Source organism: Alosa sapidissima, chromosome 5, assembly GCF_018492685.1.
Source record: "Alosa sapidissima isolate fAloSap1 chromosome 5, fAloSap1.pri, whole genome shotgun sequence".
NCBI classification, from domain to species: Eukaryota; Metazoa; Chordata; class Actinopteri; order Clupeiformes; family Clupeidae; genus Alosa; species Alosa sapidissima.
Window position 1 is genome coordinate 28,239,743 of NC_055961.1, and position 22,712 is coordinate 28,262,454.

Consider the following 22,712-nt stretch of genomic DNA (forward strand, 5'->3'; position numbering starts at 1 on the left):
CAAAGATGTGGTGCTGAAAATCACTCAACTGAAAGGAATGAGGCACACTTCACTGGACTGGATTACTACAGCAGTTGATTAGTTGTGTTTATGAGTGTGTGTGTGTGTGTGTGTGTGTGTGTGTGTGTGTGTGTGTGTGTGTGTGTGTGTGCATGCGTGCGTGTGTGTGTCACTACAATATGATGATCACTGCCATGTCATAGTGTAATAATGCATATTCATTGTAACAGTGACAAAGTTCAAGTCAAATCACGTTTAACTCTCACCTGCTGACATTCAAACGTCCATGCACTGTCTGGCAATGACGCATCAAGCCCACGTAATGTATCCTTAAAGTCAAGCGTGCTGCTAGGCTTGACGAGAGTTAAGTCACTGAACTCCGACATTGGAGACAAATAAGACCCAAACGACTGGCTCTGAGACATCATGTCTCCTCCCAGAACCTCCACATACTTTATAGGCCCGTCAGTGTTGAGCTGGATTTGTAGATTTCTGTTGGGATTTTTGTATCCATCAGAATCTCTTCTAATACAGCAGCTACCACTGTCTCTGCTGCTTCTAGCGCACTTAATTAGAAGTATGAAAAAAGTCAGCAGAGATAGTACAGACACTGATGCTAGCGATAGAATTAAATAGAAGGTGATTTTACTATTTTTCTTGTCTTTCTCAGTGGTTTTCTGTCTGAAGTCTGAGATGGGTTCGTGTAGTCCGTCCTCTATCAGTATGTCCACTGTGACTGTGGTGGACTGGACTGGCTCTCCATTGTCCTTGATCTCTATAAGCAGTCTCTGCGAGGCATCATCCTGCTCTGAAACAGAGCGTTTAGTCCTCACCTCTCCCGTGTAAAGATTCACAGCGAACAGAGACGAGTCTGTAGCTTCTGCGAGTCTATAGGAAATCCAGGCGTTGTGACCCGAGTCAGCATCCACAGCCGTTACCTTGGTGACGAGGTGCCCCGTCTTAGTAGAGCGGGGCATCCTCTGATGAGACACAGAGCCCATTATTGTGGAAGGGTAAATGACAGAGGGGGCATTGTCGTTTTGATCTAGGATAAAAACATGAACGGTAGTATTGCTGCTCATAGAGGGAGATCCCTGGTCTTTCGCTTGAACAATTACTTGGAATAATTTTATTTTCTCGTAGTCAAAGGAGTTCATACTGTAAATAGTGCCATTCTCCGCGTTAATATAAAAATAGGATGAAACCGGAGTGTCTTGAAATTTTGAATCTAGAATGGAATAAACAAGCATTCCGTTTTTATCTTGATCACTATCCGTCGCCGTCACTGAAAATAATGATGATCCAGCTGGGTTATTTTCCTTAACATACACGTTATAGTAACGCTGTGAGAACACTGGCGGGTTGTCATTGACATCAGTGATTTTGACAGGTATGAACTTGCTTGTTTTAAGCGAAGGAAAGCCATTGTCATTGGCAACTATTTCTACGTTGTATTCTGGATTTACTTCTCGGTCTAACAGTGCATCTGTTATCAATGAGTAATGGTTATCGAATGACGCTTTTAATTTAAACGGATAACCAGGGGACACTTTCACATCTACTTTGCCATTGTCGCCAGAATCTAAGTCTTTAACGTTTATCAAAGCAACAACAGTTCCGATGGGGGCGTTTTCATTCACCGGCCTGGGCTTTGAAGTTAATATTACCTCAGGCGCATTATCATTTTCATCAAGAATGTCAATCTGAACCGATGTATGACCCTCTAAGGCCGGTATTCCTTTGTCTTTAGCGCTCATATCGAACGTGAATGATTTACTTGCTTCATGATCAATGTCGCCGATAACGGTTACTTCTCCAGTCTCAGCGTTAATACTAAAGGCTTTTCTCACAGATTCAGGGGTCCGTGCCCCAAATAAGTATTGCACCTCTGCATTTACACCTTCATCTATGTCAGTTGCTCTCAAGGCTATGATACTGTAGCCGAGGTTAGCATTTTCTCGCACAGATCCTTTGTATAAGGACTGATCAAATTTTGGCTTGTTGTCATTAACATCTTGGACTCTAACTCTTATCACTGATGTCCCAGATTTTACTGGGTTTCCCCCATCAAATGCAGTCAAAACTAAGTCATGAACAGACTGATTTTCCCTATCTAAAGGTTTTTGTAAAACCAATTCTGGAACTTTTCTGTCATGTCCTTGTTTTACATCCAATAGGAAATATTCATTTTTGTTTAACGAGTACGATCGTAAACTATTACTGCCGACATCAGGATCTTCAGCGTTTTCTAGAGAAAAACGTGACTGTACACTAATTGATTCAGGTATATTTAATACGCTCTCCTTTGTACGAAAATGTGGAGCGTTGTCATTTATGTCTTGAATATCTATCTCCACACGGTGCAGTTCTAATGGGTTCTCAATTATAACTTGCAAGGGCAACACACAAGTAACGCTTTCTTCGCATAAAGACTCCCTGTCTATTCTCTCGTTAACGACCAGCTCACCCTTTACCAAATCCACATCGAACTGCTGTTTTCCAGTCTCCGAGGCTATCCGTAACTGGCGATGTGCAATATCTGCGACTCCCAAACCAAGGTCCTTGGCGATATTTCCAACCACGGAACCTTCCTTCAGTTCCTCCGGGATGGTATAACGTATTTGAGCATTAACTGCATTCCACCAAACGGCAAAATAAAAAAGCCAAGGCGCCCGCAATCTCCAAACACGGTTATTCCTGCAGTAGTTCATTTCCACGAAAACACAGTCGAACTCCCCATTTACATACGTATCCTTCACCCTAAAAACTAGAAGATTCTGTATCCAACCATGATAGGAACATTGGACCGAGACTCTCTTTCGGACCGATCAACATTTTCCATCCGTGTGTGCACAAGCTTCTCTCCTACACTCATCCCTGATGGGTTTACACTTCACTGTGAGGGAGAGAGTAGATCTCTTTGTACAGTCCTGCGAGCTATTGGCTCGAGCCGAGTGCAGCACCAAACCAATAGCAAACGAGCAGCCTCTTAAAGTGGAACTACACTTCCAACATGTAGGTCTATGATAAGAGAGAGCATGGAAGTCTATAGCTCACAATCTCGGTTATCTGAGACTTGAGAAAGAAAAGATAAACTTGAGAAAGAGAAGATAAAATACATACAAAGTGAGAAATGAATAACTGAATGAACACAAAGACTCAAAAATTGCCCAATTTTCTGCTGGCGAGGAGTTCAGGGCTTAAGGAATACATGCCAAACGCTGGAGTAGCACATAGAGCTGTAATTAGTAGATTAGATTCACTAACTCACAGAGGCAGCAAGCCTTTTTATGTTTTAAGAGCTTAATTGGCAGCTACTTGATTGTTTCACAAGGTTTGCTCAAATTATTCCTGAACGGCCTTGTCCAGGACTAAAAGTGCAACTGCATTTAACAGAGGACAGATGTAGGTTGCTAGTGAAAAAATATTGGCTTTCAGTCTCAAACATTGTGTTTTTAAATGAGGTGTTAACTTCGTCCTGGCTCTCGCCTACTATTTATACAATGTATGTCCCAAAAACGGGAGACTAAATGGAGTGGAATGGAAAGCATCATCATGTTCTTAAATACATATTTACATAAGCCTATCAGCACTGTGTGTCATGAACATCTGGTGGATAGACAATCTCACAATTGTATTTTCTTCCTGTTTTAAGTGTTTCATGTTCTGCATGTGGGTATGTGGATGTCATAAGCTATTGGATGCCCCAATTTCCATCTGGATAAATTAAGTATCTATCTCTATCTATCAATCACTGGCCTGTTGAAGCAAACTTGTCAGTAGTGGAATTAGAAACATTTCTGTAAAGTTTGTAAAAAGTATGTCACAGCAATGAACTCTCAAACAACATTGTTCTCACCTGCTGGCATTCAAAAGTCCAAGCACTGTCTGGTAATGATGCATCAAGCCCATGTAATGTGTCTTTAAAGTCAAGAGTGCTGCTAGGCTTGACGAGAGTTAAGTCACTAAACTCCGACATTGGAGACAAATAAGACCCAAACGACTGGCTCTGAGACATCATGTCTCCTCCCAGAACCTCCACATACTTAATAGGCCCATCAGTGTTGAGCTGGATCTGTAGGTTTCTGTTGGGATTCTTATATCCTTCAGAATCTCTTCTGATGCAGCAGCTAGTACTGTCTCTGTTGTTTCTAGCACACTTAATAAGTAGTATGAAAAACGTTAACAGAGATAATACAGATACTGATGCCAAAGAGAGGATCAAGTAGAAAGTGATTTTACTGTTTTTCTTGTCTTTCTCAGTGGTTTTCTGTCTGAAGTCTGAGATGGGTTCGTGTAGTCCGTCCTCTATCAGTATGTCCACTGTGACTGTGGTGGACTGGACTGGCTCTCCATTGTCCTTGATCTCTATTAGCAGTCTCTGAGAGGCATCATCCTGCTCTGAAACAGAGCGTTTAGTCCTCACCTCTCCAGTGTAGCGATTCAGGGCGAACAGAGACGAGTCTGTAGCTTCCGCGAGTCTATAGGAAATCCAGGCGTTGTGGCCTGAATCCGCATCTACAGCTGTTACCTTGGTAACGAGGTACCCCGTTTTAGCAGACCGGGGCATCTTCTGATGAGACACAGAGCCCATGACCGCGGAGGGGTAAATTACAGCGGGGGCATTGTCGTTTTGATCTAGAATAAAAACATTAACGGTAGCGTTGCTGCGAAGAGATGGGGAACCCTGATCTGTTGCTGCAATTGTGATTTTGAACAATTTTAGTTTTTCATAGTCAAATGTGTTCATGCTATAGATTGTTCCATTCTCCGCGTTGATATAAAAGTAAGAAGAAGCTGGAATATCGTTAAATTTCGAGTCTGCAATTGAATATAATAACTTTGCATTCTTGCCTTGGTCTTTATCTGTCGCAGTTATAGAGAACAATGACGACCCTGCTGGATTGTTTTCCTTTAGAAACACATTGTAGTGAGACTGCGAGAAAACCGGTGGGTTGTCATTGACATCCAGGACTTTAACGTTAATCATTTTAGTTGTTTTCAACGACGGAGTTCCAGCATCTGATGCAATTATTTCGACATTGTACTCTGGTGTTACCTCGCGGTCCAATAAGGAATCAGTGACTAAGGAATAGTGTTTATCTAGAGAGGGTTTTAATGCAAATGGTAATTCGGGAGATATACTCAGATCAACTTTACCATTGTCACCAGAATCCAAATCTTTAACATTAATTAATGCTACAACTGTGCCTATAGGAGCATTTTCTTCAACCGGACTTGGCAAAGATTTTAATATAACCTCTGGTGCATTATCGTTTTCATCAACAATATCAATTTGGACGGCAGATTGCCCCTCTAGTTCAGGAGTTCCTTTGTCTGTTGCAATAACGTCGAAAGCATATGATTTGCACTCTTCATAATCTAGTGTTGCAATTACTGATATTTCACCCGTGTCTGCATTTATTCCGAATGTCTGCTTAACGGTATCAGACGTGTGTGTGTGGAATGAGTACAATATTTCAGCATTTGGACCTTCATCTAGATCAGAAGCTTTTAACTTTATAATAATATGCCCGATTTCTGCGTTTTCCTGCACAGATGCCTTATATGTTGCCAATTCAAATTTAGGTTCATTATCATTAATGTCTTGCACGTTTATATGTAGAAGCATCGTGCCTGTTTTTGCGGGACTACCCCCATCTAAAGCAGTCAATATGAGTTGGTGTGACGATACAGTCTCTCTGTCTAATGGCTTTTCAACAATCAACTCTGGAACCTTCTCCCCATCTTTAAGAGCTTTAACGTTCAGTCGAAAATACTCGTTACTACTTAATGTGTAAGAACGTAACTTATTGCTGCCAACATCGGGGTCACTTGCTTTTTCTAGAGGAAGTCTTTTACCTGGTGTCATCGATTCAGCTATTTTAAGTATGCTTTCTTTAACATGAAACTCGGGGGCATTGTCGTTAATATCCTGAATGTTTATCTCTATGCCATGCAGTTGTAAAGGGTTCTCGACGACGACTTGCAAAGGCAAGAGACAAACATCACTTTGCCCGCACAGCTTCTCTCTGTCTATCCTCTCATTCACCACCAACTCACCCTTGGTCAGGTCCACGTTAAAATAATTACCAGATTCAGACGCTATCCGTAATTTGCGGTTTGTAATGTCAGCCACGTCCAGACCAAGATCCTTTGCGATATTTCCCACTACAGATCCCTCCTTTAACTCCTCTGGAATGTTATAACGGATCTGGGCTTGAACATTATTCCACAAGAACACAAAAGGTAAAATCCACAGTGTCCGCCAACTCCACCCGCGAATGTGCAGAACGCGCTTCATCTTTCAGACGTTACCGTTTTCTGTCACAATGTATCTTCATCTTTTACCAAGGAACCCAATCCTTAACACAGAATTCATGTTTTAAGTCAAAATAATATGTTTTTTTCATGTAGGCCCTGACCATTTGTTTTATCGGTGTCTACGCATTCTGTCCGATCACAGCACTGAGCATTGTGCTTGTTACAAAGCTGAAGGGGGGAGGGAGTAGATCTCTCTGTACAGTCTCACATGCTATTGGATCAGCTCCCACAGCACAGTAGTCCAATAAACATTAAGACAATCTCTTAAAGTCGTAGCAACCTTTATGCACCGGGCTTGGATACATCCATATTGCTTGACGGCAATCCTTTCGTGTTAGGCACTGAATCAAGATAGAGTGTGTAATATATATATGACTACAATTTCATATATATATATATATACATTGTAGTCATGAATATATATATATATATATATATATATATATATATATCATACCACTATTTGTCCACCGCGTCTTACTACAAGAGCTATGAAAGCTATGATGATCAGTCACGAGAAGTCACACTGCAAATGTAGTGTCGCTGTCCGCAACAAGAGTGCTGAAATACCCAGCATGCACAAGCGCACACGGAGAGACAACACGCAGACGCACTCAAGCACAACCACTCAAATACACCCATACCCACCCAGTATCAGGACACCATCAAATATAATTATTCGAAGTAAGAAATGGGCTTCTTCTGTCATGTCATGTGTAACTAATATGATTAAAAAAATGACTGTAGTCTGACAATCCTTTTACGTAAGCCATTCTCTTACCTGTTGACACTCGAAAGTCCATGCACTGTCTGGTAATGACGCATCAAGCCCACGTAATGTATCCTTAAAGTCAAGTGTGCTGCTCGGTTTTACGAGAGTCAAGTCACTGAACTCCGACATTGGAGACAAATAAGACCCAAACGACTGGCTCTGAGACATCATGTCTCCTCCCAGAACCTCCACATACTTAATAGGTCCGTCTGTGTTGAGCTGGATCTGTAGGTTTCTGTTGGGATTCTTGTATCCATCAGAATCTCCTCTAATGCAGCAGCTAGCACTGCCTCTACTGCTCCTGGCGCATTTAATTAACAAGATGAAAAACGTTAACAACGACAACACGGACACCGAGGCTAACGACAGGATCAGATAGAAAGTTATTTTACTGTTTTTCTTGTCTTTCTCAGTGGCTTTCTGTCTGAAGTCTGAGATGGGTTCGTGTAGTCCGTCCTCTATCAGTATGTCCACTGTGACTGTGGTGGACTGGACTGGCTCTCCATTGTCCTTGATCTCTATAAGCAGTCTCTGAGAGGCATCATCCTGCTCTGAAACAGAGCGTTTAGTCCTCACCTCTCCGGTATAGAGATTTACAGCGAACAGAGAAGAGTCTGTAGATTCCGTGAGTCTATAGGAAATCCAGGCGTTGTGGCCCGAGTCAGCATCCACAGCTGTTACTTTGGTAACGAGATGCCCCGTTTTAGCAGACCGGGGCATCCTCTGATGAGACACAGAGCCCATGACCGCGGAGGGGTAAATGACAGCGGGGATATTGTCGTTTTGATCCAGAATAAAAACATTAACGGTAGCGTTGCTGTGAAGAGATGGAGAACCCTGATCTGTTGCTAGAATAGTTATTTTAAATAATTTTATATTTTCATAGTCAAATGTGTTCATGCTATAGATTGTTCCGTTCTCCGCGTTGATATAAAAGTACGACGAAGCTGGAATATCATTAAATTTTGAGTCAGCGATTGAATACAATAACTTTGCATTCTTGTCTTGGTCTTTATCTGTCGCAGTTATAGAGAACAGTGATGATCCTGCTGGATTATTCTCATTTAGGAACACGTTGTAGTAAGACTGAGAGAAAACCGGTGGATTATCATTGACATCTAGCACTTTAACTTTGATGATTTTACTTGTTTTTAAAGATGGCGTTCCGGAGTCTGACGCTAATATTTCGACATTGTACTCTGGCGTTATCTCGCGGTCTAACAACGAATCGGTCACTAATGAATAGTGTTTATCAAAAGATGGTTTTAATGTAAATGGATAGCCAGGAGAAATGTTCAGTTCAACTTTACCATTGTCACCAGAATCCAAATCTTTAACATTAATTAAAGCTACAACAGTGCCTTTGGGCGCATTTTCTGTGACGGGGCTGGGCAAAGATTTTAATATTATTTCTGGTGCATTATCGTTCTCATCAAGAACATCAATCTGAACAGACGAATGCCCTTCTAGTTCAGGAGTTCCTTTGTCTTTAGCAATGATGTCAAAAGTATACGACTTACACTCTTCATAATCTAAAGCTGCAATCACTGTTATTTCACCCGAGTCTGGATGTATTCGAAATACCTGTTTAATTGTGTCAGCGTTGTGTGCAGGGAATGAGTATTCTATTTCACTATTTGGGCCTTCATCCAAGTCGGTTGCTTTTAATCTAATGATGGTATGCCCAATTTTGGCGTTTTCCTGCACATCTGCCTTGTATGTCGCCAATTCAAATTTGGGATCATTGTCGTTCACATCTTGGACATGTATCTGTAGCAACAATGTTCCTGTTTTTGCTGGACTGCCCCCATCCAAAGCAGTCAGCACAAGCTGATGTGACGATTCGGTCTCTCTGTCTAAAGCCTTTTCTACTATCAGTTCAGGGACCTTTATTCCGTCCTTAAGATTTTTTACATTTAAGCGGAAATAGTCGTTAGTGTTAAGTGTGTATTCACGTAAACTGTTGCTGCCAACATCTGGGTCACTTGCTTTTTCTAATGGGAATCGTTTACCTGGTGTGGTAGATTCCGCTATTTTTAGAACAATTTCTTTCGTGTGGAAGTCGGGGGCATTATCATTAATATCTTGAACGTCTATTTCTATGCGATGTAATTGTAAAGGGTTTTCAACGACAACTTCTAAGGTTAAGACACAAATAGCTTTTATCCCGCATAACTTCTCCCTATCTATTCTGTCATTCACCACCAACTCACCCTTCGCCAGGTCCACGGTGAAATAATGGTTACCAGATTCAGAAGCTATGCGTAACCTGCGGTTTGCAATGTCAGCCACATCCAGACCAAGATCCTTTGCTATATTTCCTACAACAGATCCCTCCTTTAACTCCTCTGGAATGGTGTAACGGATTTGGGCATGAACATTATTCCACAAAAACAAAAAAGGTAAAATCCACAGCGTCCGCCAACTCCACTCGGGAATGAACAAGGGAGGCTTCATCTCTCTTATCGTTCACCGTCGAAATGTTGCTTTATCTTTTAGCAAAGAACCCATTGTTTAGCAGCTTGCAATTCACGATCTCACTACAAGCATATAAGCATTTTTACAACGCTGTGTACGCATCCTCTTCCTCTCCTCTTCCTCTCTCTGAGCATTGTACTGCTTACAAAGCCGAACATAGGGGGAGGGAGTAGATCTCTCTGTACAGTCCCACACGCTATTGGCTTTACTCTCAGACCACTGCTATCCAATAAACGTCAAGGCGTCTCTTAAAGTCCCAGCTCTGCCTTTCTGGGGACGTTTTTCAGTGTAGCCTCCCTTTGAGTTGTGAACGTGGGAACACTCCCATTAAATGTATATAAACATCAAGCTTACACAAATAAATATGATGTTTTATCCTAACCTTATGATGATGGATGGAACGGTTCTAAAAATTGATTTAAATTAACACGAGGTGCAAAGACTATAATTTCTGTGTAAACAGTCATAGCCACTGACTGACGGTCACCCGCTGAAAATCAAACTGGGTGAAGTCGCTGTCCACAACACCAGTGCTGAAACTCGGGTGCAACTAGTCTAAATAAACTGATTCACATAGGAGCTAATTCTCCCATTCGGTTTTTTTACGCGCTTCAGTTACACATATTCTTCCATTCCCGCTTCGGTCACATCCACAGCGCGGAAGTTCTAAAAATCAAGGCGGCCTTATGAAATAGACGTGATTTATTTAAAATAGAACCAGACTGATCCACCACCTCGTTAATTTAGGCTGATATGAAAACGTGGAACGTGGACTTTCTCATTGACCTTCTGAATGCCATTTAAATCCAGAAAGAACACAAACCAGTCTTTGATTTTGAAAACGTAAAGCATGGTGATCTGAATAGAGAAGGCTTACAGTAAAATTATGTGTCATCACGTAGCCTAACAAAGAATTGACTTAACGAAATTTCACTTTTGTTTTGAGGCTTGTTTATAAAGAGTCAAGCCGTGCTTGAGGTGTGTAGATTAATATTTTATCTATGCTTTCAATGTACCTATGCTAAAGAAGCTGTAGACTGACACCTGTAGTTTCGAATACAGTAGAGAGACTGGCATACTGGTGTGCTTCACCTCACTGTGTGTTCACTGTGTGCTGTGTGTGTTTCACTAATTCACGGATTGGGATAAATGTATAGACCAAATTTCCCTCACGGGATCAAAAGAGTATATATACTATACTATACTACTATACTATTTAGAACTAGACCTACTGCCGACATTGAGCAATATGCTGTTTCACCTTGTAGTGGCGCTCGACCTTAATACAGCCCTCTGGAGCGCGTAGCTGGAAATGTGCGTAAAAGTCAGTGGCAGAATGCGCGCAAGAGTTGTATACATAAGAAACGCCTAGATCGTGGGGTTGCTCGTAACTCCCTCTATCGTGCCTAAATTGCAGATTTAAACTAAGGGGAGAATTCTCTCAGGCTGAAATGCGTGTAGCTACGCGTTTTTTTTACTTACTCACACATACAGCGCACGAGGGAGAATTCGCCCTATAGTCCTCTTGACAAACTGACATGAAAAACAAACTCACTCACTCGTAAGTCGTAACCACTGGTCAATTATAAAACACAACTTAAGCACAACTTAGAGGCTTAAACGAGAGACACGACCGTGGATTTTAGTTACTCTGCTTAAATATGTTCTTACCTGTTGACATTCGAACGTCCATGCGCTGTCTGGTAATGACGCATCAAGCCCACGTAATGTGTCTTTAAAGTCAAGAGTGCTACTGGGCTTGACGAAAGTCAAGTCGCTGAACTCCGACATTGGAGACAAATAAGACCCAAACGACTGGCTCTGAGACATCATGTCTCCTCCCAGAACCTCCACATACTTAATAGGCCCGTCAGTGTTGAGCTGGATCTGTAGGTTTCTGTTGGGATTCTTGTATCCATCAGAATCTCTTCTAATACAGCAGTTTGCACTGTTTCGACTGTCTCTAGCACACTTAATTAGTAGTATAAAAAATGTCAATAAAGACAATACAGACACTGATGCTAGCGATATAATCAAATAGAAGGTGATTTTACTGTTTTTCTTGTCTTTCTCAGTGGTTTTCTGTCTGAAGTCTGAGATGGGTTCGTGTAGTCCGTCCTCTATCAGTATGTCCACTGTTACTGTGGTGGACTGGACTGGCTCTCCATTGTCCTTGATCTCTATTAGCAGTCTTTGAGAGGCATCATCCTGCTCTGAAACAGAGCGTTTAGTCCTCACCTCTCCAGTGTAAAGATTCACAGCGAACAGAGACGAGTCTGTAGCTTCCGCGAGTCTATAGGAAATCCAGGCGTTGTGGCCCGAATCAGCATCCACAGCTGTTACCTTGGTAACGAGGTGCCCCGTTTTAGCAGACCGGGGCATCCTCTGATGAGACACAGAACCCATGACCGCGGAGGGGTAAATGACAGCGGGGGCGTTATCATTTTGATCCAGAATAAAAACATTAACGGTAGCGTTGCTGGTAAGAGATGGGGAACCCTGATCTGTAGCTTGGACGGTGATTTTGAATATTTTCAGTTTTTCGTAATCAAATGAATTCATGCTGTAGATTGTCCCGTTATCTGCGTTGATATAAAAGTAAGAAGAAGTAGGGATATCTTGAAATTTTGAGTCTGCAATTGAATACATTAACTTTGCATTCTTGTCCTGGTCTTTATCTGTCGCAGTTATTGAGAACAATGACGAACCTGCCGGATTATTTTCCCTTACAAAGACATTAAATGAAGACTGAGAGAAAACCGGTGGGTTATCATTAACATCCAGCACTTCTACTTTGATTATTCTACTGGATTTCAAAGAAGGGGTTCCTGAATCTGTTGCAGTAATTTCGACATTGTATTCTGGAGTTACTTCGCGGTCTAACAGTGCAGCAGTCACCAAAGAATAGTGTTTATCTAAAGAAGGTTTCAATGTAAATGGAAAACCAGGGGATACGACCAGTTCGACTTTACCATTGTCACCAGAATCCAAATCCTTAGCGTTAAGTAAGGCTACTACAGTGCCTATAGGCGCGTTTTCTTCAACAGGGCTAGGCAATGATGTTAATATAATTTCTGGTGCGTTATCGTTTTCATCAAAAACATCAATCTGGACCGCTGCGTTTCCCTCTAGTTCAGGAGTTCCCTTGTCCTTAGCAATAACGTCAAAAGCATATGACTTTGTGTTCTCATAATCTAAAGCTGCAATCACCGATATTTCACCTGTTTCTGAATTTATTCCAAATGTCTGCTTAACAATATCAGGCGTGTGTGTATGGAATGAGTATTCTATTTCACCATTTGTGCCTTCATCTAAGTCAGTAGCTTTTAATTTGATGACAACATGCCCAAGTTCTGCGATTTCCTGTACAGACGCTTTGTATGATGCCGATTCAAATTTTGGTTCATTGTCATTATTGTCCTGTACTGTAACCACTATCAGCGTTGTGCCTGTTTTTGGCGGACTACCTCCGTCCAAAGCAGTCAATACAAGCCGGTGTGATGATTTAGTTTCTCTATCTAAAGCTTTTTCCACAATCAGTTCAGGGATTTTCACGCCATCTTTCAGAGCCTTAACATTTAACCGAAAGTATTCATTATTGCTTAACGTATATGATTTTAAACTATTACTACCTACATCAGGATCGCTTGCCTTTTCTAGAAGAAATCTTTTCCCTGGTGTGATGGATTCGGCGATTTTCAGCAAGCTTTCTTTCGCGTGGAACTCGGGGGCATTGTCATTAATGTCCTGGATATCTATCTCTATGCCATGCAGATGCAAAGGGTTCTCGACGACGACTCGCAATGGCAGCACACAAACAGCACGTTGTCCACATAATTTCTCTCTGTCTAGTCTCTCATTCACTACCAACTCTCCCTTAGCCAAATCTACAGTGAAATAGTTCCCAGATTCAGAAGCTATCCGCAATTTGCGGTTTGTAATGTCGGACACATCCAGACCAAGATCCTTTGCAATATTTCCAACCACAGATCCTTCCTTTAACTCCTCTGGAATGGTGTAACGGATTTGGGCTTGAACATTATTCCTCAAGAACACAAAAGGTAAAATCCACAGCGTCCGCCAACTCCACCCGCGAATGTGTAAAGAACGCGTCATCTCTCTGCCGTTATCGTTCGCCGTCAAAAAAGGTCTTCATCTTTTATCAAAGTACCATATCCTGTGTACACAATTCATGACTGAACTGAAAAGAATACATTTCTTTCTGTAGGTTTAAGCATTTCCTTATCGGTGTGTACGCATCCTCTCCGACCACAGCTCTGAGCATTCACTGCTTTCAAAGATGGACGGGGGAGGGAGTAGATCTCTCTGTACACTCTCACATGCTATTGGATTAGCTTCCACTACAAAGCTGTCCAATGAGCATTGACACAGTTCTTAAAGTCCTAGCGACCTTTATGCTTTGTTACAAGGTGAATTGTCGAAATGTACTCCGTTATGTTAGTCTATGTAGTAGCCTAAAGCAGGTTGATGCAGTGAAAATGTATGTGTGCCACACATGTACAGATCAAAGTCTTTATTATAGTTATAGTTGTGCCATAATGTGTTATTCGAGTGTATTATAAAGAACTGTATTACTGTAAAGAGCGTCATTTCTGTACAACGTGTACACACCATGGCTATGGCCTGACAATCAACCACTGAACATAACACCACAAAGGCAGTGTCGCTGTCCGCAAAAAGAGTGCTGAAACCACTGGCATACGCATGTACGCACAGCGGAACACATAAACACGCATGCGCGCTCAATCACAAAATGACTCACAAACAGCCGGTGTTCGGACATCAAGTGATAGGGCAAAATACAACATCATTTCGTATAGAAAAAAATGTGTTTTCTGCTGCAGATCTTTCTTAAGAGACACACAGTTTGTCGCAACAAACTAAAAGGATTAGAAGTACACAAACGAAGTATACAAAATGACACACCAATCTATTTACACAATAAAAAAGTGTCACATACAAAGTGATTATTGAACGAGGGAGACCGTGTATTCAGACAGGACTGTTTTCTTACCTGTTGGCACTCGAATGTCCATGCACTGTCTGGTAATGATGCATCAAGCCCACGTAATGTGTCTTTAAAGTCAAGAGTGCTGCTGGGTTTGACGAGAGTTAAGTCACTAAACTCCGACATTGGAGACAAATAAGACCCAAACGACTGGCTCTGAGACATCATGTCTCCTCCCAGAACCTCCACATACTTAATAGGCCCGTCAGTGTTGAGCTGGATCTGTAGGTTTCTGTTGGGATTCTTGTATCCATCAGAATCTCCTCTAATGCAGCAGCTAGCACTGCCTCTACTGCTCCTGGCGCATTTAATTAACAAGATGAAAAACGTTAACAACGACAACACGGACACCGAGGCTAACGACAGGATCAAATAAAAGGTGATTTTACTGTTTTTCTTGTCTTTCTCAATGCCTTTTTGTCTGAAGTCTGAGATGGGTTCGTGTAGTCCGTCCTCTATCAGTATGTCCACTGTGACTGTGGTGGACTGGACTGGCTCTCCATTGTCCTTGATCTCTATTAGCAGTCTCTGAGAGGCGTCATCCTGCTCTGAAACAGAGCGTTTAGTCCTCACCTCTCCAGTATAGAGATTCACAGCAAACAGAGTCGAGTCTGTAGCTTCCGTGAGTCTATAGGAAATCCAGGCGTTGTGGCCCGAGTCAGCATCCACAGCGGTCACCTTGGTGACGAGGTGCCCCGTTTTAGCAGACCGGGGCATCCTCTGATGAGACACAGACCCCATGGCCGCGGAGGGGTAAATCACGGCGGGGATATTGTCGTTTTGGTCCATAATAAAAACATTAACAGTAGCGTTGCTGCTGAGAGACGGAGAACCCTGGTCGTTAGCTTGAACTATGATTTGGAATAATTTAGCTTTCTCATAATCAAATGAGTTCATGCTATAGATTGTTCCGTTCTCGCTATTGATATAGAAATAGGATGTGACTGGAATGTCATTAAATTTTGTGTCTTTGATAGAATACATAATCTTTGCGTTTTTATCTTGGTCTTTGTCGAAGGCAACCACAGAGAACAAAGATGTGCCTGCTTGGTTGTTTTCTTTAATATAAACTTCATATAAAGACTGAACAAACGCGGGTGGGTTATCATTTATGTCGAGGATTTTTACTTTGATAGTTTTGCTAGTAGTGAGTGAAGGCGAACCAAAGTCGGAGGCTAATATCTCTACACTCACCTCTGGAGTCATTTCGCGGTCTAATAGTGAATTCGTAATTAAAGAGTAATGATTTTCATATGATGAGTTTAATTTAAAAGGACATTTTGTCGGCAGATTTAAATTGACTTTCCCATTGGCATTTGAGTCTAAATCTCTGACATTAATCAGGGCAACAACAGTTCCAATTGGAGCATTCTCTTTTACCGGACTTGGCAAGGATGTAAGTATGATCTCCGGTGCGTTATCGTTCTCATCCACAATATCTATATTGACCGAGGAATCACCCTGGAGCTCCGGCTGCCCTTTATCTTTAGCACCAACATCAAACGTGTATGATTTCCACTCTTCGTAGTCTAATTTGCCAATTACTGTGATTTCTCCTGTGTCGGCATTGATTTCAAAGGCGCCTTTTACAGCATCGGATGTGTGCGCTCCAAAATAATAAGAAATTTCTCCATTTGTCCCTTCATCTAAATCTGTAGCTTTTAATGTAAGGACAACAAACCCAGCCGTGGCGCTTTCAGATACTGATGCTTTATAAGAAGTTAGTTCGAATCTAGGTTCGTTGTCATTAATATCTTGAACATGCACTTGTATATGAGTGGTGCCTGTTTTTGATGGCCTTCCCCCATCTATAGCTGTCAGCACAAGATTGTGTATTGATTGCCTCTCTCTGTCTAAAGCTTTATCTACGATTAACTCTGGTACTTTTCTTCCATCTTTTAGAGTTTTAACATTAAGCCGAAAACAATCGTTGTCGGATAGAGAGTATGACTGTAACGAATTGCTGCCAACATCAGGATCTTCCGCGCTTTCAAGTGAGAACCTCTTGCCAAGTGTAATAGATTCGGGGATTTTTAGCACGCTCTCCTTTGAATTGAATTCCGGGGCGTTATCATTTATGTCCTGTATATGTATTTCAGCACGATGCATCTGCAAAGGATTCTCTATAACGACTTGTAATGGCAAGACACAATCTGCATTTTGTCTACAAAGACTTTCTCTGTCTATTCTCTGATCGACAAGCAGCTCACCTTTTGCCAAATCCACAGTGAAATATCGGTTACCAGATTCTGAGGCTATTCGTAACTTACGATTTGCGATGTCACGGACGTCCAAATTCAGATCCTTAGCTATATTTCCAACTACAGAGCCCTCCTTTAACTCCTCTGGAACGGTGTAGCGGATCTGTGCTTTTACGGGATTGCACAAAAGAACCAAAGGCAATATCCACAACGCCCGCCATACCCAAGCTCTAATACGCCAGAGATGTTTCATTTCTCCGATGTTACAGTCCTCTCCTTAGATCCGTGTACATCTTAAATCCAAAAATCATCGCGTCCCTGCTCGGGGTAGCATTCTCTTTGGAAAACCGATCGGTTTGTATGGATGATCATTTATGCTACCACTGGGCGCTCTTTGTCACTGAATGTAGCTTTAGCAATGGAGAGGATTGGATACAAAGCTGCGCGAGGGGAGGGAGTAGATCTCTTTGTACAGTCTCACACGCTATTGGTCTAACCCTCAGCCAGGTCTAGTCCAATGAATGGCACAGTGGCTCTTAAAGGCGCAGTTTCTATATGCACTGGATTGTTGCCAAAATTCACACACACACACACACACACAAACACACACACACACACACACACACACACTGACGTTCTCTGTTTAAGAAAATGGAATAGCCTACATTCAATCTAATATTTCTTTAAAGCTTTCAAGCATTACCTAGTTTACGTTATAGCCTATTTTTACATAACATTAGCTACCACTTTTTCTTTCTGAATAATAGATCAGCACAACTGCATGAACTGCACAAACGGCGTTGAGTTGAATTTGCGGTACAGCCTGACGTCGGGCCATGTTTTGGCCTTGTAATGCGTTACAGATTATTATGGTTTTACCCAGACACGAATATGAACGTGTGTGTGTATGTGTGTGTGTGTGTGTGTGTGTGTGTGTGTGTGTGTGTGTGTGTGTGTGAGAGAGAGAGAGAGAGAGTACAGAAGGACATAACAAATTAACCGTATTACAAAAAAACTTGATCAAACACATACACATATGTGCCAGACAAATGTAAATGTGTCATTATGTGGTAGTATTAATGCAAACAGTAATGTGCATACCATTGACTGTGGTTATGTAACTCCAACAAATCTATGCACGGTCATAGATAATAAGAACGACATGTACAAAAATGTGATGGCATATGATGAAATCACTATCTCACCTGCTGACACTCGAACGTCCATGCGCTGTCTGGTAATGACGCATCAGGCCCCCGTAATGTATCCTTAAAGTCAAGTGTGCTGCTCGGTTTTACAAGAGTTAAGTCACTAAACTCCGACATTGGAGACAAATAAGACCCAAACGACTGGCTCTGAGACATCATGTCTCCTCCCAGAACCTCCACATACTTAATAGGCCCGTCAGTGTTGAGCTGGATCTGTAGGTTTCTGTTGGGATTCTTATATCCGTCAGAATCTCTTCTGATGCAGCAGCTACCATCGCCTCTGCTATTTCTAGCACACTTAATAATTAGTATGAAAAAGGTCAACAAAGACAAGACAGATATTGAGGCTAGAGATAGTATCAAATAGAAGGTGATTTTACTGTTTTTCTTGTCTTTCTCAGTGGCTTTCTGTCTGAAGTCTGACATGGGTTCGTGTAGTCCGTCCTCTATCAGTATGTCCACTGTGACTGTGGTGGACTGGACTGGCTCTCCATTGTCCTTGATCTCTATTAGCAGTCTCTGAGAGGCGTCATCCTGCTCTGAAACAGAGCGTTTAGTCCTCACCTCTCCAGTATAAAGATTCACAGCGAACAGAGACGAGTCTGTAGCTTCCGCGAGTCTATAGGAAATCCAGGCGTTGTGGCCCGAGTCAGCATCCACAGCTGTTACTTTGGTAACGAGGTGCCCCGTTTTAGCAGACCGGGGCATCCTCTGATGAGACACAGACCCCGTGATCGCGGAGGGGTAAATGACAGCGGGGATATTGTCGTTTTGATCCAGAATAAAAACATTAACGGTAGCGTTGCTGCTAAGAGATGGAATGCCCTGGTCTTTGCACTGCACAATAATTTGGAATAGTTTCAGTTTCTCGTAATCAAATGAATTCATGCTGTAAATTGTGCCATTTTCGGCATTGATATAAAAATAACTGGAGGCTGGTATATCCTGAAACTTGGTGTCTCCTATGGAATACGTTAGCATTGAGTTCTTATCCTGGTCTTTGTCTGTGGCGGAAACGGAGAACAAGGACGCCCCTGCTGGGTTGTTTTCCCGGACATATACATCATAGGATGCGTGTGTAAAAACGGGAGGGTTGTCATTGATATCAAGTATTTTAACGTTAACAATTTTGCTTGTTGTTAGTGGGGGCGAACCTAAATCAGAGGCAATTATTTTGACATCATACTCTGTTTTAACTTCACGGTCCAAGAGAGAATCTGTCACTAAAGAATAATGATCATCAAATGAGGGTTTTAATTTAAAAGGATAACCTGGAGCAACTCTCAGTTTAATTTTTCCATTGTCTCCTGAATCCAAGTCTATAACGTTAAGCAAGGCCACAGCAGTTCCAATAGTAGCGTTTTCACTGACTGGACTAGGTAGTGATGTTAATTGTATTTCAGGTTCATTGTCATTCTCATCAAGAATATTAATTTGAACAGAAGAATGCCCCTCTAGTTCTGGTTGTCCTTTGTCTTTTGCGCTCACATCAAACGTATATATTCTAACGTCCTCATAATCTAGCTGACAAATAGCTGTTATTTCTCCCGTTTCAGAATTCACACTAAATGCTTTTTTCACAGAATCTGAAGTGTGCTCGCCAAAAAAATACTCAACTTCTCCGTTAGGCCCTTCATCTAAGTCAGTGGCCTGTATAGAAAGTACACTTTCTCCAATTGCTGCATTCTCCTTTATAGTTGCTTTATACAACGTTTGGCCAAACTTGGGTTCATTGTCATTACTATCTTGGATATTTATCTGTATTAAAGCCGTCCCCGACTTCACCGGGTTCCCTCCATCTAAAGCCTTTAAAATTAACCTGTAAATGGCTTGTTTCTCTCTGTCTAAAGATTTCTCTACTAATAGTTCTGGTACCTTTCTTCCATCTTCCAATGTTTTCACATTCAGACGAAAAAAGTCATTACTGTTCAAAGTGTACGAGTGCAAGCTATTGGTACCAACGTCTGAGTCGTCTGCACTATCCAATGGGAATCGTGCTCCGGGGGTGATTGATTCTGCTATTTTTAACTGTATTTCTTTTTTATGAAAATGAGGAGCATTGTCGTTTATATCCTGTATCTCAACCTCTACGCGATGTTGCTGCAGTGGGTTTTCAATAACTATTTGTAATGGTAACACGCAAACAGTATTTTGCCCACAGAGAGTTTCTCTGTCTATTCTGCTATTAACAACCAGCTCACCCTTCGCCAGATCCACGGTAAAGTATTGTTTACTTGACACAGATGCAATCCTCAATTTTCGGTCAGATATTGCCGTAACGTCCAGCCCCAGGTCCTTTGCAATATTTCCAACAACAGAACCCTCTTTTAACTCCTCCGGAATGGTGTAGCGAATCTGGGATTCAGCTGTACTCCATAACAGAACGATAAGCAATATGCATAACGTCCACCATGGCCATCCTCGAATACGCCTGAAATGGTTCATTTCTCCGACTGTAGTGTCGATTTCTCCATCAATACACGTATTTCCCCCATCCACATGCTAACAGTAGCATAAACATCACATATGTATGTGTGAGAATCCACAAAGCGATCACTACAGTCCTTGTCAATGCGAACACACCCTCCTCTCATAAACCTCTGATGAGTGCAAGAGCTACAACGCGGTGCAGGAGCCAGGGAGTGGATCTCTTTATACAGGCTCGGGTGCTATTGGACGCGAGGTCTCTTCAGTCTAAACCAATGAGTAGCAAGACATTATTTAAAGGCACACTCTTCTCTGTTATGGACTTAAATTCATACTGCCTCTGTGGCCGATGATAACGCAACTAATTACTGTAAGCGGACATCATGCAAACACATTCCATTTTTTATCCAAATTCATTTTTTTTTATATGAGGTATATTTGCCTATACAACCATGAGTAGATGAAAGAAAAATGTTGATGTAAATGAAATGACGGATTTCCTTTCAAGATGAGCACAGATTTCAGACAGTGCTTGTCGCTGTCCACTCTCTCAGTGCTTAAACGTGAACGCCATTGCAGTCATGTTGCTTTGATTGCTAAATGCCTGTAGGTGTCACCAAAGATCCTTGACTACTGACTACTATGATGTACCACTGTCGCGGACTGCATTCAATTAACACACATGCAAACGCATGTCTTTGTATCCATGTGCATATTAACACATACATTAGTTAAGTACAGAAAATAATTAAAACTCAAAATATGTGAAAGGACACAAATATGGGCACGCAATTACTTGCAAAATAGCCATATCAGAGACAATATAATCTAGCCTAAAGTACCAGTGCATATAAACACAGCACAAGATCAACAGCATTGATACCTAATATTTCAACACATCAGTGTAAATGTTATTATTTTTAAACAATGATCTTGTCTCACCTGTTGACACTCAAAGGTCCATGCGCTGTCTGGTAATGACGCATCGAGACCACGCAATGTATCCTTAAAGTCTAGAGTGCTGCTGGGCTTGACGAGAGTTAAGTCACTGAACTCCGACATTGGAGACAAATATGACCCAAACGACTGACTCTGAGACATCATGTCTCCTCCCAGAACCTCCACATACTTTATAGGCCCGTCAGTGTTGAGCTGGATCTGTAGGTTTCTATTTGGATTTTTGTATCCGTCAGAATCTCTTCTAATGCAGCAGCTAGCATCGCCTCTACTGTTTCTAGCACACTTAATTAGAAGTATGAAAAAAGTCAGCAGAGATAATACAGATACTGATGCCAAAGAGAGGATCAAGTAGAAAGTGATTTTACTGTTTTTCTTGTCTTTCTCAGTGGTTTTCTGTCTGAAGTCTGAGATGGGTTCGTGTAGTCCGTCCTCTATCAGTATGTCCACTGTGACTGTGGTGGACTGGACTGGCTCTCCATTGTCCTTGATCTCTATTAGCAGTCTCTGAGAGGCGTCATCCTGCTCTGAAACAGAGCGTTTAGTCCTCACCTCTCCAGTGTAAAGATTCACAGCGAACAGAGACGAGTCTGTAGCTTCCGCGAGTCTATAGGAAATCCAGGCGTTGTGGCCCGAGTCAGCATCCACAGCTGTTACCTTTGTGACAAGGTGCCCCGTTTTAGCAGACCGGGGCATCCTCTGATGAGACACAGAGCCCATGATCGCGGAGGGATATATGACAGCGGGGGCATTGTCGTTTTGATCCAGAATAAAAACATTAACGGTAGCGTTGTTGCTAAGAGATGGAGTGCCATGGTCTTTGCACTGCACAATAATTTGGAATAGTTTCAGTTTCTCGTAATCAAATGAATTCATGCTGTAAATTGTGCCATTTTCAGCATTAATATAAAAATAGCTAGAGGCTGGTATATCCTGAAACTTAGTGTCTCCTATGGAATATGTTAGCATTGAGTTCTTATCCTGGTCTTTGTCTGTGGCGACAACAGAGCACAAGGACGCCCCTGCTGGGTTGTTTTCCCGGACATATACATCATAGGATGCGTGCGTAAAAGCGGGAGCGTTATCATTGATGTCAAGTATTTTAACGTTCACATATTTGCTAGTTGTTAATGGGGGTGAGCCTAAATCAGTAGCAATTATTTTAACATCATACTCTGAATTAACTTCACGGTCCAAAAGAGAGTCTGTCACTAAAGAGTAGTGGTCATCGAAAGAGGGCTTTAATTTAAATGGATAACCAGGAGCAACACTCAGTTTAACTTTTCCATTGTCTCCTGAATCTAAGTCTTTAACAT

General features: G+C 41.8%; 1 protein-coding gene and 1 long non-coding RNA gene across 40 annotated transcripts in view; one reads left to right on the plus strand and one right to left on the minus strand.

Moving 5' to 3' along the window:
* The window catches only part of LOC121709124, a 67,502-nt gene that overhangs the window by 32,631 nt on the left and 12,159 nt on the right, over positions 1-22,712 (plus strand). The window lies entirely within an intron of this gene.
* Positions 1-22,712, minus strand: part of LOC121709120 (protocadherin gamma-A4-like) — a 162,830-nt gene that overhangs the window by 11,326 nt on the left and 128,792 nt on the right. For 2 of the 39 annotated variants that reach the window (XM_042092222.1, XM_042092202.1), the window contains exon 1: positions 7,106-9,695. The exons of 27 other annotated variants lie outside the window; for them this stretch is intronic. In XM_042092222.1, coding sequence (XP_041948156.1) covers positions 7,106-9,553 — 2,448 coding nt within the window. In that variant the 5' untranslated portion in view covers positions 9,554-9,695. Of the gene's footprint in view, positions 1-266; positions 2,960-3,859; positions 6,388-7,105; positions 9,696-11,245; positions 13,917-14,609; positions 17,314-18,009; positions 20,716-22,712 lie in introns of those variants that run through there. 10 more of the 39 variants (XM_042092227.1, XM_042092208.1, XM_042092205.1 and 7 more) reach the window with 9 other exon arrangements.